Source organism: Daphnia magna, linkage group LG2, assembly GCF_020631705.1.
Source record: "Daphnia magna isolate NIES linkage group LG2, ASM2063170v1.1, whole genome shotgun sequence".
In the NCBI taxonomy this organism is placed as follows: domain Eukaryota; kingdom Metazoa; phylum Arthropoda; class Branchiopoda; order Diplostraca; family Daphniidae; genus Daphnia; species Daphnia magna.
Window position 1 is genome coordinate 12,079,230 of NC_059183.1, and position 15,872 is coordinate 12,095,101.

At 43.2% G+C, this 15,872-nt stretch overlaps 1 protein-coding gene and 1 long non-coding RNA gene across 3 annotated transcripts; one reads left to right on the forward strand and one right to left on the reverse strand.

Annotated features, from left to right (window-relative positions):
• Positions 1 to 1,562: 1,562 nt before the first annotated feature.
• LOC116917239 (neurogenic locus Notch protein) lies at positions 1,563 to 12,547 on the reverse strand. Of its 2 annotated transcripts, none has more exons than XM_032922648.2 (5): positions 11,210 to 12,547; positions 9,549 to 9,669; positions 8,699 to 9,464; positions 2,979 to 3,250; positions 1,563 to 2,795 (listed from the first exon to the last, which is right to left on the reverse strand). In XM_032922648.2, exons 1-5 carry the CDS (start codon positions 11,572 to 11,574, stop codon positions 2,427 to 2,429), a joined length of 1,893 nt encoding a protein of 630 aa, XP_032778539.2. In that variant the 5' UTR covers positions 11,575 to 12,547; the 3' UTR covers positions 1,563 to 2,426. The 2 variants fall into 2 exon arrangements, with proteins under 2 accessions (XP_032778539.2, XP_032778540.2); XM_032922649.2 differs by lacking the exon at positions 11,210 to 12,547 and adding an exon at positions 9,847 to 10,048.
• Positions 9,665 to 10,678, forward strand: LOC116917344. Its single transcript, XR_004391103.2, has 2 exons — positions 9,665 to 9,967; positions 10,045 to 10,678. It is a non-coding gene; the product is annotated as an uncharacterized LOC116917344 (long non-coding RNA).
• Positions 12,548 to 15,872: the final 3,325 nt, after the last annotated feature.

Sequence of the window (15,872 nt, forward strand, 5' to 3'; positions counted from 1 at the left end):
ATCAAATATTGAAGCTATTATTAATTAAACTTTATTATGTACATCGATAAAATTTTAAGTCTTTTAGCAAGAAGGAGGGAAAAGAAAAAACATTCTGGATGCTGTGATTCATGTGATAAGTAAGCCTACTTAAGATCGAAGGGTGAAATAATGACGTGCCCGAATAATGCAACGGGCGGTGGCAGCGACCGTCGATCTACACGCGCCGTCAACGCTCACGGCGTCAAATGTCATCAAAAAGAAATAGAAAAGAGTGCCACGTGACCGACACAGAACCACCCACCCACGGTTCGAATTTTGCACGCCACTTGGTCCTACATGAAGCGTTACCGTCTCGGTCGATTTTCGAGTCAAAACGACACCGTGACGTTCAGCCTGTTTTTTTCAACTAGAACGACCTTATTCAACCTACTTTATATAGATATGCATTCCACGAATTTATACTTTGAACTTGAAGTTCTTAGGACTTTGATTCATTCAAACGGTGAACTACCGTGATGGGCATTCACGTCATGTACATCCAAACACAACCAATTACAAATCAAGAATTATTTCTTTTGTTTCGTGAATTCGGATCCTATAATAGTTGACATTCTCACAGCGTTCGTTCATCCAGCACTAAGTCATAGACGCTGGAACAATAGCTATCGCAGACAGGCCTGTGCTATTTAAAACCATTTCATTTTTATGAATTGAACGTTGTGTTGACGTAAGAATACATCACCTTCCACATTACTAGCGGTAAAAGATATGATTGAAAAAAACCCCCACATCTCTGCGTACACGCCTTTTGTTATAAACGAAAAGGTTGAGAAATATATCCATCTCATATCATGGAGAAAAAAAAAACGAGGGAGGAAATTGATGCGTGAAACAACTTCGGAGGGGGGAGGAAGTGTAGTGGAAGAAGAGAACGACGGCCGGGCACGCGACCGGAACGTGCTCCATTGCTTCGGCATCCACATCCTCCATAGATTCTACATAGACCCTAACTGAACATAGACTATACTATACACAGCGCTGTGTTAGTGTGTATTACCCTAGCACATCACTTGGGTAAAGTTCTTTGGCACTGTCTCTCGACTCCCGGTTTTTCAGCCAGCAGCAGTGGCGTGCGGCCAGAGCATCCAGCTTGGACATATTAGTCTAATTAGGAGCGGAGCATGTGAAACGGAGACTGGTGCTGCTGCTGTATAGTTCCACGCTTCTTCCTGTATATCCTTTCGTTTTTTGTTTTTTTCCCCTTCTTTTAACGTGTTGTATCGATGGTATAACATTGCGGCTCTTGCCGGATGGAGTTGCCTTTCCCGATCCGGAGGCCCTGAAGCGTCAGCCAGGTTATCCATTTCCGAAAAAAATACATTTTGCTTCGAGCAATGTTTTTTTTTCTATTCTCATTGATGTAAACCTATACACAACAATTGGTGTAAATATGATCCAAGATTGGCTGGTTTAATAATTCTGGTCTGTATATATTATAGACCGGTTGATGCGTCCTGTATATTAGAAATGATTCCGTTAACGCTTGACTGAAAGGTAGAAAATATTCAGACGAGAAGAACTCAATGCAAAGACAGGAACGTTTATTGTTTCATCATGAAAACCATCACTGAGAATGACGCTGATGATGACATTCCCCGACGGCAACTTTTTAAAAGGTGTGCTAAACACATTGCAACAGCAGCCGTCGGCGGTGAGGAATTTCGTGTATAAATTAATGTAAGTCCATTTTTTTAAACACATATTCCATAGAATTTCAACCAAAAAAAAAGGGCTTTTCATTTAATAACAAAAAAAAAATATCGAGGAAAAAATAAATAAAAAAAGGACAAATCAAAAAACGGATCAAAGATCTGTTTCCCTTGGCACGATCTAGTCCCAGAAAGAAAATAAATTGGTTATTCCTTTCGATCACGAACCGATCGTAATCGGGAAAAAAACAACTGTTTTGCAAGAATCACCCCGAGCAAATTGTGAACTTAAATTTGCCACAAAAAGAACCTTGTAGAAAACAAAAAAGGATCGGATTATGCAGCTGAAGGGCGATAACAATCTACATCAACTCTACACTGACGTCGTGTAGTACACAAGTCTTTATATAGATGAATAAAGAGAGCAAATTCAACGACGTCGTTGGCCATGTCATAGTCCCACGCAAACTGAAAAAAAAAAAAAAAGGAAACAAAAACTTGAAAATGAAAAAAAAAATCAAAACAAAATAACAAAGAGCAAAGATGACAGCACCAAGTCATTTAGAGACACAATCAACTTCGAGAATTCCGAACTTGTTGTCTCTTTCCCTATATTGTAGTACGTATTCTTGCGTTTGTTTGGTACCAATCAGTATAGGTATAATCATTGTGTATATTAAGGGTTAAAATTTCTATTGTGGTACAGCGGTATAAGTAGCATGTGTGTATCTATTTCTAGTACAGATCACTGAAGACTAAATTGGAGCTGGCGTCGTCGTTGGAGACGGCCGACGAGTGGGTCATTCCGCCGGCACTTCCCGGCGGAGTCAACTCGCCCAGGGAGGCCGAGACTCGGTGATGCGCTTGCTGAGGCTGCTGTTGGTGCTGCTGATGATGATGATGATGAGGGTGCTGCTGTTGTTGTTGTTGTTCGAGCTGAGACGACGACGCCGACGCTGTCAAAAGGTCGCCATCTTTGATCGAAGACGTTCCGCCAGCCCCTCCTCCGCCTCCGCCCACTCCACCTCCACCACCACCGCCGCCGCCATCTTGTTGTCGCATTATGTTGCGACGCCATTTCGCTCTCGCGTTCTGGAACCATACCTATTGCGCAGCATTTTCACGAATCAGATATTGTCAAATATATTGACCCCGGCTTTTCAATAAGACCCTTCCGCTTGCAATATTTTCTATACTCTTCTTACTAGTGCGCATTGAGCTTAAGATTGTTGACGCATTTTTTAAAGCTTGTCTATGCGTATTAGGCCTAATGCACAAGACTTTTACCTGAAGAACACGTTTAGAGAGTCCCGTCTTTTGAGCCAGCTGCTTGAGATCTTTGGCATCTGGATTCTGATTGATGGCAAAGTAGGATTTCATGGTACGTAGTTGGTGGTGTTTAAAGGACGTCCGCATCCGCTTTGTCCTCTGCTGTTGCTGCTGCTGTTGAGAAGAGGATCCTCCTCCTCCGCCTCCACCGCTAGCGCTTCCGTTCGTTCCCGAGCTGTCGTACACCATGCCCTCCATTGAAGATAGATCCGCACTGGAAACAAGCATATCTGAGCCAACAACCAGGAAAGAAGAGAAAATGAATGCCTTTAATCGTCATTGACTTTTTTGTTTCAAGTTATTGCCTCTGTCAGATTTCAAGTGGCCTCGAGTGAAAACAAAACTTTTGCTTCAACATTTCAATAGACCTCTGGATGGTATAGACGGAATATATCAAGTTGTTGCATGTGAACGAATCGAAACGAAAAGCCGCTACATACATTCACAGGGAGTTTTTGAATAACGGTGGATCAATGGTTTCTTAGTCTTTTCGTGAAAAGGAAGAAACGAAGCTTCACTAGAATCTTTTGAAGGCTCTTGATAGGAAACCGAAAGGTCATAAAAACAAGAACTACTTTAGATAGAAAAAACGCACAAAAAGGGGTCTTATCAGTTTCCATTTTTTCAAGGATCGGCATCACCTATTCATGTGCACAACTTGGGTGAACCGCACAATGCACTAGTTTCCCCTCCCCCCTCCTCCTCTCTCAACATATCAACACGAAATCAAAATTCGCTATTGGCCTCCTCCTTTCTTCTAATGGATTTCCCTGGTCGTACAACGGCTACATGTCCGTATCGTTTAATCCCATCATGCCAACATGCTGGAAGAAATGATGCCAGACTACAGATACAGTAAGTAGTGCAGAAATGTATATACATAGCAAGCCAGTATAGACTACGCTTTTCCTGAATTTATTTGTTTCATTTTTCCGAGACAAACAAAGTAGAAGAGGAAACAAGAAGCCAATAGTGACACCTGAATCGTTCAGATCACCATGTGAGGTCTTGGAAATTGAAATGGAAACTACTTTCTTCTTCAGCCCTCATCCCAACTGCTTACAAGTGACAATAAAACATGAAAGGCAAGAAGGGACGCTGGAACAAGTTGAATAGATCCTTCTGCTAAAGCAAGAGGATCGCACCAAAGTTTTTAAAGAGTACACCCGTGTTATAGATTGTTCCATTAATAACAGGTGAGCGCGATGTTACCCAGGTGATTTTTAAGGCCACTGTCATCCTTCCGTCCGGAAGGAAAAGCCACGTGTTGTTAAGATAACCGCAGAAGTGCGTCGTTGAAAACGATCAAGTTGCCGCCGCACCGAACACGTCGCAGAGACGGAACAATCCAGCGCAACTGGAAAGGGTCGATGGAATCGGAGGGGGATCCATCGGGTCTCGTTTAGTCGATGACCCCTCTCCCAATGCATGACAAAAATAAAAACGCCTACTACCTTTTGCTCATTATCGGGACTTTCTGTTCTCTATACAACTGAGGTGATCATCTATCGTCTATAGATGGTGACTAGCGTTGGGGAGACAGAGAAAATGATAATGATTGCGTTTCGCTGGGCAAAACCTGGTCATCAGTAAGTACAGAGCGTAGTGCCATAAATTGGTTTAGTCGACGCTGTCGGTAGAGATGGCAGGTGTTGCTCACCTGCAGAGCACCCCGCTGTGCTCTACCGATAGAGGGGTGCCAGGAGGGAGAAGAAAAATAAGAAAAATAAATAAAAATAAAAATAAAAATAAAAGACTACTAACAGCTAGAGGTTTGACGGATTAGTCTATGAACAGACCGATGTAGTCGACCCACCTAATATAACGAAGCTTTGCTATAACCACAGTCATTGCAAAAAGGCTGCAAAAGACCGAATAGTTTTTGTTATCAAGTTATAACTGATTGTTTGCATTGGTGATCCATTTGGGACTTACGCCCATTTCAAGAAAAGATGAGTCTCAAAGGCCTTAAAAAGAAAAAAACAGATGATCCCAGTATATTCTATAAGGAAATGCAATTATACTTTGTATTGCAATATATTTTTATCTTTCGTTTATAGCGATGGTGCCTGAGAGAAACGTTATCGATTTTCATTGTCGAGTACAGCAGCGAATGGCCTCGCCCTCTCCACGTCCTTCTTCTCTCAACCCTCGTTTTTTTTTTATATTATTGTTATTTTCTTTTTTTCACATCAGCACAGAGTTCACTCTATTTTCCCAGTTTCGCCCGTTTGCATCGTATGCTTGTTGGATCGATCGTAGCAAGAGAGTCAAAACGGCGTGTAATGCGATACGTCTGCTGCTGGTCGAACAAGGACGGGTGGGAAAAAATGTTCTCCTCCTCGTCCCACTTCACCCATCGCTTGGCTACACCGTATAGGATGTAGACGAGGCAACATCACATTATAATCGTTATATAACTCTACGCACAGTACAGATAACAGTTCAGGTTCAGTCAGTGAAAACGGATGCTCCGCCAAAGGAGATTTCCCTACATGGCGCTTACATGTTTCTTATATTCTTTCTCCTTCTTCTTTAATTCCCTTTTTTTTTTTAATGACTGTGTGTTGATTTAACCGATGGCCATTTTCTAACAGAGTCTATCCCCCCTCCCCACAGAAAACGCCGAGAATGACGGACTGTTCCACAATGGGGTCGCGTGCCGTTTTGTGCTTTGCTTGCGCATTAACCGAAAGAGACGGACGCCAGCGATTAGAATCCATTTACTTTATCACAGTTGCTACTTTTTAGTAGTAACAAAATTCCCTTCGTCTTCTTTTTTTTATATCAATTTTACCCAAGTTGCTCTTATTTCGGCGTGACGCGCACGGCCAGGGATTATGAAATACGTCACGGGGATTTGGAGCGCGGATGCTCTCAACTGGGATCAAGCAAAAAGGACTTGCTCTTTTTTAGAGTCCCGTGTGACTGTCTATCGGCTGAACCTGTGAAAGACGAGAGTATACGGCGACGGTTGCCGATTTCTTAATTCGCTGCTTGTTCTCTGTTTCGCGCACCAGCAAATCCGATGGGCCAAATTAGGAACTAGTTGGCCAGCGCCGGAATATAAGCCATCGATTGCTGGATACATCTTGTACACGAAAGCTTGCGTTGAACATTGCTCCCCTTAGTTTTATTTAGGCCAGACTGTATGCTAAAATATTCTCGAAAGTGACAGGCCTTCAAAAGTACAGTGACTTGAAAACGTGTAGCGCTGGACATAGACTACGAAGTCCACGTTTGAAAGGAGAGAAATGAGCCGAAGAGGCGCCAGATATTCGAAGCCTGACCCCGAACACGCGACCTCTTTTAAACTGGAAGTCTCAGCACTCTCATTCTTCCAACAGTCATCCACCAGCCAACGAAGGTCTTTTTCATCCTATATAGTCCATGTATCTCTATGATGCCAAGCGGAAGGGAGACGCCATGGTGTTGGATATCGGAGTAATGGCCGAAAGAAATAAATAAATCGCGGAGTGCGCATGATCAAACAGCAAAAACGGAGAGAAAGTGAAATAGAGATGTGATTGATAACCTTTCAATTAACAGGTTGCATTGGCTGGCTTGACTGAAATCAATTCGGCCTTGATCGAGTCATTGATCGATGGCTAATGACATGAAGGACGAGAGTCAGCGGTGTCCTGTTCTTTTAATCTTGCCTGTTGCTGGAAATCGCACGAGGGAAAAAGAAAAACGTCATCATTGATCAGGTCTGGTCAAAACCGGCATTTTTTGATTGGGAAAGTTTAAAAAAAAAGAAGCGCATTGACGTATAATCACAGCCAAACGAAAAGCCAAACGAGAAGGCCACGGAAGAGTCAGCACACGCGCTACCAATTACGTGGCACGTAGTCGACATTACTCCGCAACCCATTTCAAAAGTCTCAACATTTTTCTTTCTTGAAAACGAGAACTGTTGGCTTGCCTAGTCTTTTTCAATACTATTTTAAGTGACTGGGAAATAAGAAGGCAAAAGCCGAAGGGGGGGACTTTCTTTGCCGGAGTTTTCCAAGTCAACTTTGCGCTGATGGATGGATGGATGAATGACCTGAGCGTCGTGTTTTTCGGGGGCCCTTGACAGTCCTCAAAGAAAAAAAAAAAGGTCAGACTGTATAGGCTACACTTTTTGTCTCAACATTCACTCACTACGTCATGCAATCCACGTCTATATACAACCCCCCCCATCGCTCTCTTCCACAATGGCAAGTTCCTCGACGTTCTACTTCATTTTCAGATGCCTCTGCACTTGCAGACTAACGGCGTCAGCGTACATTGGCATTCTCTCAACAGAAAAAGAATGGCGCAACGTTAGAGGGGTGACTAAGAAAGCATGATAAAGGAGGGGCCGAGAGGGGGGTCGTTAAGAAAAGTATGAAGTTTTGACTTGACCTGTCAAACTGTCATCACTTACGACAGCTCTATTTTTTGCCCTCATTTTTCTTTTGTAAGTTAAACCTGAATAATATTATACACACAAAGAAAAACAATCAGCTAAACGTGCCGGTTTACAACGCAATATAGAGGTATGGAACTAAAACATTCAAGTCTTCATGAAGAACGTAGCGGTGTAAAACGAATTTTTGAGGACAACGATCGCACAGAGCGTCCACGAACTGTTGGAAATTAAATAAACCTTAAAAAGTTCTCTTCTCGTTTTCTCACGCGCTGTCGTCATTGCCACACGCAAGTCAAATTAACTGAATCGAAAGGTACACCGGTCTTGCTCTCGATGAATAACGGTGATAAATGTTGACACGTCAAACGTCCCAAAATTGGGAAAAAAAAATAAAATTTTAAAGAGATGCTAGAATGTGTATGTATATATATGGTGGAATAGCTTAAGCAGTTATTTTGATCTGAAACCGGTATGAATATTTGGGAACGCATATTCAACGATAGATTGGTTTGGTTTTCAAGTCACGTGGTTATATCACAAGTGGAGGAGCGATAGCGACAACTCGAGATGAGGGTGAGAGCACAGGTGCTGCTACATCACGATCGCATCTCTATACTGCCACTCTAGAAATCTATCTGCATGGAAGTGTTTTGAATTGTAAGGAAAAAATTAATGAATAATACAGAGAAAAGCGTTGAAAACGGACCGTAGATGTGTTGGGAGTTTTTTGTAGTTCAAAATGTTTTTGACTTCAATTTAAAAATAAAATGAAAAACTCTTTGATCGGTCGCCAATTTTACTTTGAGCAACGAGCTTTTGAAACGCGTTCACCGATTTATCAAAAGCCAGCCAAAAAAAAAAAGAATCCCCCACTAAATTCCACTCGTAAACTAAAATGGATACAATTAATCGTCGATAACATCATTGACGCCAGGTTCTTTTCTTTCGACATCTTTCCTATATAGGTCTTTGCCCCATTCGGATTTTGCGTTCTGATTAATTGCCCGATCATTGAAATTGATGACCAGTAACGAATCTCTCTATTTCCCATCGGCATCTCGAAACCTGTTTCCTTTTCGATTAATATGCTAATCAATTTCTCATTCTTGTTATTCGTGTCATGCAAATGATTTAGACACCCTGCCTCACAGTTGCGCAGTCTGTCATACAAGCCCCTATGTTTTACAATATTCTTTCAAATTCGAACACAACAGCCAACACGATTTCCTATCCCCGTATCGATTACGAAATAACGAAAGATTTCTTTGAAATGTCAACTGACCGATTCCTGCAGTGAGTTGCCTCAAGTTGGCAGCGTTCAGGTGCTGTTGCTGGCCGAGAATCGACGAGTCTGCGTGATTGCCCGTCGAGCCACCACCATTGCCGTTGTTGTTATTGTTGCCGGAATGGGCGAGAGCCGCCGCTGCCGTACCTGCCGTTGCTGCGGCCGGAATCTTTCGTTTTCGCGGCCTGCCTTTCTGAACACTGTGATGATGGCCCATCGATCCAGCACTGGGCGAGCTTCCTCCTAGGCCGGCATTACCAAGACCTCCCGATAACGAAGGGAAGAAACTGGAAACAGCTGATCCACTGCCACCCAAACATCGCTGAAAATCGTTGACTGATGGATTGTGGAGGTAATCTTGTCCACCGCCGGCCAAGTTTCCAGCGAAGACGTTAGGACGCATTCCGGATGGATAAGAAGCATCGACAGCTGGATCTCCTATGCTGGCTGAAGAGAGGATGTTGATCATGTGCTGACTTGGGCTGACGGATTCCGGCGGTATCAAATGATGCGGATGATGAAATCCAGACGGAGGCAAAAGGCCGTGGTGAGGTCCGCACGACGAGAGATCGCAAGGGCCGTCTGAGCTGCCCATCAGGCCGTTATTGTTTCCCTGTATGTGCTGATGCGGCATAATTAGGCCGTGCTGGTGTGGCTGATGTGTTGAGCTCAAGGAACCCGCCGGATGTTGCAGCATCTCGTAGTGAAGTCGGCAATAAACGATGCCGTCCCGCATCCCGAAAATGTCACCTTTCGTCAACGGCTTTGGAGAGTTAAAAACATTCAACAATTAGACCTTTCACTTTCATTTAAGTATTTTTTTTAATTATTATTGAATAGAATTTACCTGGTTGCAGGCAGCGCAGGTGAAGCAGGCCAGGTGAAAGACCGCGTCACGGGCTCGCATAACAAGTTCGTTAGATCCGAGCGGTAGACAACAGCGATTGCAACGTCTCACGCCAAACAATCTGCACGTAGTCAGAAGATAGGAGATCTATTAGGATACGGTCACGATTTTTTCAAAACATCCAGCAGTTTTTTTTTGTTTTGTTTTGTTTAGAGGAATTTGTCCCCTTGCTTATTTATTCCTCGTTTTGTTGGCAGATTGCTGTGTGCAAATAAATGTAGCTGTTGGCCAGTCTCACCTCGTGAATGAATCATGAGTTCGAATGGGGAACTAGGGCGGACACTGCAAACACCTGAACCAGACGTTTGGCGAGAAAAATGTATAGACGAGCTGTAGGGCAGCAATGTGGAAAGAATCAGGTGACATATTCATTATGAATTCCTAACGCTTCGACAACGCGCTCTCTTATTCATTTCTCTTCTGACGCAACTGACAGCCGTAAAAAAAAAGGAGACGGGACAGAAAGAATAAACAAACGATGACGAACAAGAAGAGCCCATGGTAAGTGCATCACGCAACGGCGACATTCGGTGCATTTCCCACACGCATCAGACATATGGCAAATGTTACGTAGCAGCTCTTGGATATCTCCAATCTTCTGACGATTTTTGTTGTTTACCACTGCCGGCAATTTACATCGACATTACGCAATGATATGACTAAAAAAAAAAACGCATGTTCGGCTCTTCCTTATTTATTGCGACCGAAGAGAAAAAGAAAATGCGTGGCTAACACATTTGACTTTTAATACTTCGCTTTTTACAAGGTCGATTTTGAAAGGCTTGCGGAAGACGACTCGAATGTCCGACTTTGATGTTTTCTTATGTGTTGTTGTTGTTTAACTTTGATTGAGTTTTGTTTGTATATACGAAATCTTTATTTTTAACATCAGCTGATGAAGGCCAACATGACCTCCAACGCGATACTCTTCGGATAGTTACACGATTGATTTATTTTCTTTTGAAGCTTCTTCTTTTTTTGTTTCTTGTTTTGTTTTTTCCTCGATACGGGTGATAAGACCGCGCTGATAACCCACCATAAGGACCCCAGTAAAGAATTGTTTACGAAAAGTCTAACGTTGCTTACTCGTACCTCGCTTTTCCCATCCTCGTATTGGGATTGTTCCGAACAATTCAAAACCCCAGAAATGACTCCAGTTTAAATTGCTATTGCACAGTTTTCCACTACATCCGATCCGATTTGAAATTTCTCCTAGAAATAATACGGCGCTCTAATAAAGTCTCTTCTAAAACGACGCCGACTGCCACCAAGTGAAAAACAGGTTGGACGTAGCCTAAACACGACTAGAACACGAATCGAAACGAAATGTTGCCCCATGATTTTTAAGTTGTTTCGACCAAAAGGAAACTGAATGAACTTTGTAACTAAAAATGACGTGATCAAAGCTCACTGTCCTTCGTTCGTATTGATACACACGTTCGTGATTCGTGAGCCACCGAAATATCCCGAGGGAATTTCATCAGCGCTCTACCGTTTTGAGAAGCTGACGCAAAAAGCGGCGAAAGTTTGTTTTATCAAAAGCAAAAAAAAAAAAAAAAAAATGAAATAAAATCAAATCAAAACTCGTTATACGCCTTTACCTGTAGTAGTCGTCACGGCAGTAGATTCGTGACTGACGGGAGAAGCAGGACAGGGCCGTGTCTAGCGGCCGTCGGCACTCTCCGCACCTGAGGCACTCGCTGTGCCAGGCTCTTTCGACGGCTACCAGGTAATAACGATCGGTGATTTTGAATCCGCATCCGCCGCACAGAGTTGTCGGAGACGGCGAGTGTTCGCTGCCGACGATGCCGCCGATGGTGCCACCGAGTCCGCCGCCGGAAGAGGCTGTTGCGGCCGCCACGGAATTCGATAGCAACTGATGCATGCTAGCAGACGATTCGTGTTTGATGGTCACTGCCGTGGCCTGTTGATCATTACCGACACTTTCAACCGACATTACCGGCATGATGACCCTGTCTCAAAAATCCCGCTCGATTTCTGCACGCAATTTTATTTTATTTTTTATTTTTTTCGTTCCACCGGTGCAATTCGAATCACACACGTTGATCCTGTTTTAACGATCCTTGTGTAGCTGATTGAGTTCCACTGAGTTTCACTTTTTGAACGATGTCACTCACTTTGTCTTCGTTGAAATGTCGGTTGGGATTTCGTGCTAGCGAAGGTACAGAGGGGGGACTAACGTGAGTCCCGCGGCCCTCGACGGTGACGTCTATTAAGCCTACCGCATCGGCCGACTGCCGTCGAAGAATGAAGATCCCGCCTTGGATCTGTTTCCTCCACCTTTTCTTTTCTCTGTTGCTACCGCTCCTGCCGGTTGACCCAAACTCCGCCTACGACGCGTAACTCTGCTGCATAAGAGGATATTTAGAAACAGGGGCTCCCAGGGAAGAAGAAGAAGAAAAAAAAAGCGCCTTCTCCGCCTGCCCTACACTCCGACTACGATTGTTGTTGGCCGGATCGTTGTGGAGACAAACGACAGCCAGCAGCTCAAAAAAGAAAAAAAAAAACAAACTCGCACAACAATATATACACGCCCAGCAAAAGAAAAAGAAAGGCAAGATGTTGCTCGCACTTGTCTCTTTCCCTTTCTTTTCTCCGCGTGCGTCCCTTTTTTTTTCCTTTCTCGAACGAGGCGGGCGGAAAGTGTGGGTGGCGGCGGGAGGTCGGAGAAGAGGAGGAATGCTGTGCGCCGAAGTTGAAATGCGTCGGGGTAAGGTCGCGAGTAGGCGGTTGTTGCGATTCGGGATAGAGTCGATGGTGGATGCGAAGGTTTCCCGTTCCTGCAACGGAGATTCGTTTTTCTCTTTTTCCGCTTTATCGTTTGTTTGTTTGTTGTTGTTTTGTTTTTGTCTGACTGGTGAATCAAACGGTTGAACTTTGATATCAGTGGATGGGGGAGCAGATGGGGAACAAACAACGACCGTCCAAGGAGTGTAAACTGGTTGACGAACGACGCCATCATCCACCTCGTTCATTTTTTTTTTCTTTTGTTCCGTCCGCTGTGTGCCGCGCGGACAGCGGGGACGCGTGCGCGCCTGCGTCGTCCCGTGTGATCGCGTCATGGCGCATATAGCATTCTCTCTTTCCTTTTCTCCGCTCGTTTCCAAGAAGGAGCAAAGCAAGTAAAGAACGAAAAGGAAGGAAGGAAGGAAGAACGTCCAAAAGCTCTAGAGGGCGGAACTTGAACGATTGGATACGAGGAAAAATGGCCGAGCAAATGGGTGGAGTCTAGAGCAAGGAGGTGGAGCTTGGTATCCATTGGTGTGGTATCGTCAATGACGTCACTGTTAAAAGTTTCCACTTCTCTTTCGTTTCCACCCTGACGGCAGAAGCGCGGCTTGTTATTTTCCCGGCCATGATCATACGGTCCCGCGACGTCGTCCCGTCAACTGCTGCGACTCCTTTCTCCTTTTTTTCGTTTCATCCATTCAACCGACAAACATGATGATTTCATAGGCCTTTTGTTGATGACCAAGTGACCTTTATAGCCAAGTTGAAAGTAGCCTTCGATTTTCAGCTGACGTGCGTGAAAAGTAAATCGATCTCATGTCCGAGTTGACGTCATTACCATCGCACCGATGCTGACGGCCGCTTTCTTGGTAGTCCCATTTGTCTCGTTGCTCTTTTGCTGTTTTCTAAAGCAATTCCAATCGTCGATGGCAAACGTTATAGAGCTAAACTTTCGATTGATGCGGGGACCGATGAATCAACAGGAATTCGTCCAAAAGAGGTCGGCGATTTAACAACAAAAATACTCGGCTTTTTCGCAATGCAATTTTCGTTTTATCGAAAGAAATAATCTTTGAGGACAAATGGTTTCAAGACAAGCGAAAGCCCTTGTCAGGACAAATGCCGAACGACGTCACACTACTCAAATAGAGCTTTAGAATAGGAATAATTCAAAACGAAGAAAAAAATAATAATTTGGCCATCTCTTTTACACACGAAAGAGCAGCATGGACCTGTCAAACGCGACCTAGTTTTAGAAATAACCGCTGGGCTCTTTTCGACAATATTTGAATAACAAACGGCATTATTTTCTTGTTATTCAAAAGAGCTAATTTGTTTTTGTTGACTCGGAGAATTCAAATATTTTTTTTTAAATTTATTTATTTTTGTTTTTCCCTTCTCTTTTTCATTTCGAACAACCCCCATTTTTATGCTAACGGAAACCCTTTATCATATAAGATGGGGCCCCGGTTAATGAAGAACTAACCGCCGTCGGCTTGTGTGTGTGTGTGTGTGTACGCGTTCATACATATAGAAACACACAAATGAATATATATTGGGAAGCTCATCAACGGCATCATTAACTAATAGGAGTGGCCCGCTCATCGTTTAAAGAGCCAAACACTATTAGGTGTATCAGGCCAGGCCTAGACAGGCCTAAATATGTGTATACTACTTGTGTCTGACGATGGAATAAATATAGCTGGTCATCAAGGACCGCCGGGAAGTTGAAAAACCAGTCCGTTCGCTGACTATGCGAACGGACATCTTCTCACAAAGGAAATAATAACACAACTCAAAGACGGACCAGATCATCCTTTGACTTGGACTTTCCCTTTTTCAAACTTGAATTCCTTTTAGAGGATATTTATATCGTCTCTTTTTTTCTCTCGATTTAAATGGCCCTGATTTTTGTGTTGTTTTGTTTTATTAGTGTCCCAGAAATCAGAGATATTCGACTATTTATACACATCGTAGAGTAATAAAAAAACGTTGACATTAGGCAACAGGGCGAGTCCTTGATGATCTGTTAGCCATTAGAGCTGCGTCAGTACGTATAACGGTTTGATTGGCGATTAGCAATGTTGACGTCGCTAAGTAATCATAATTGGGGTTTCCATTTTTAATGCCCAAAAAGCAATACGCAAGAAAGCAGCTTATAGAACTCAATTCAAACAACGACTTTTCTTTTCTGTGAAATAACGCAATTTTGTTATATTTGTCCCGAAATAGTATTTAATGGCGCATAGACAGAGATAACCTACAAATAAAAGTTAAACGGCACTTTACGATGTGTCGAAATCACGTTTAGCTTTTTACGCAGACATCGAACATATATAGTCTAATAGAAAAACCAAAAATGAGGAAGGGGAGCCCTGACATTATCCTGAGGGTAACAAATGGGCACAATAAAAAATTGCGTAATGATTTCTCTACATGTCTTCTATCGTGCAACTATATAGCAGGGCAATCAGGAAGAGAAACTGTCGAGATTTCTTTAAAGGGAGGCGAGTGCTGGGATTTTATTTTGGGTGGAGGGGGGTGTGTCAGTGACAGCTCAAACAAGAAGCAGCGGTTTGCACAGACTAAAGAGAAGCGGTAACACACTCACACAGAGCGAAACGAGACAGCAAGTCGAGACACGCTGAGAGAGACGGAGCCCCCCTTCTGGGCTGAGCGGTCGAATCGCAGCGTGAGTCCCGCGGTCAAAGCTACCGCCATGTCCTTTCCTGATGTTTCTGGTTCGTCACATATCAACAACAGCCGTGCAATATCATCCGCTCTAGTCAACCGCAGAAGTGCGTCGCGGCATCAGCATTTTCCACATTTGAAAACAAAACAAAAAAAATGGCCCAACGTTTGTTTACAACTCCTTTTTGGCTTTTTTGAGAAGAAATTATAATTTTTCTCTTTAAATACAAAAAAAAGATGTCGGGCCTTTGGGGTAATGCACCAGTTTTGAAAAAAAAACAAAAAAAACATGGAAATATGTGTAACACAAGAATAATAAATACGGTACTCACACACACACACACACACACCATTTTAAACGTCATCTCTTTATTTTTTTGAGAACCGACACTCTCTGTAAAAAAAAAAAAAAGTATAAGAGGATAAAAATAACATTCTGTCTGTGCGGGTGCAAGTGAAAATGAGAGGGCGGCTTGAAGAGTGAAACAAAAACTAACATATAAGACTGAAACGTTTGTAGTCTGTGTGGAGAGCCTTGTAGCTGTCCTTCACACCGGGCAAAATCTGTTCGGGCGGCCGGCAGTATCAAATGTCACTTGCTCACTCGACCCAGACCGAACGATACACTCTCGACACCTAGTTACAGGAGGTTATAAAGGATGCTATGCACAGCCCGATTTTTAAAGAAACAACTGTTTTGTTATATTTTAATATTTTTCTTTCTTATTTTTTAAACGGGAAATCAATAAGAAAACAAGTTTTGGATGCTCTGAATTCTGTCGTAACAATTTGGAAGGAAACGACTGATGAAATTTAACCAAC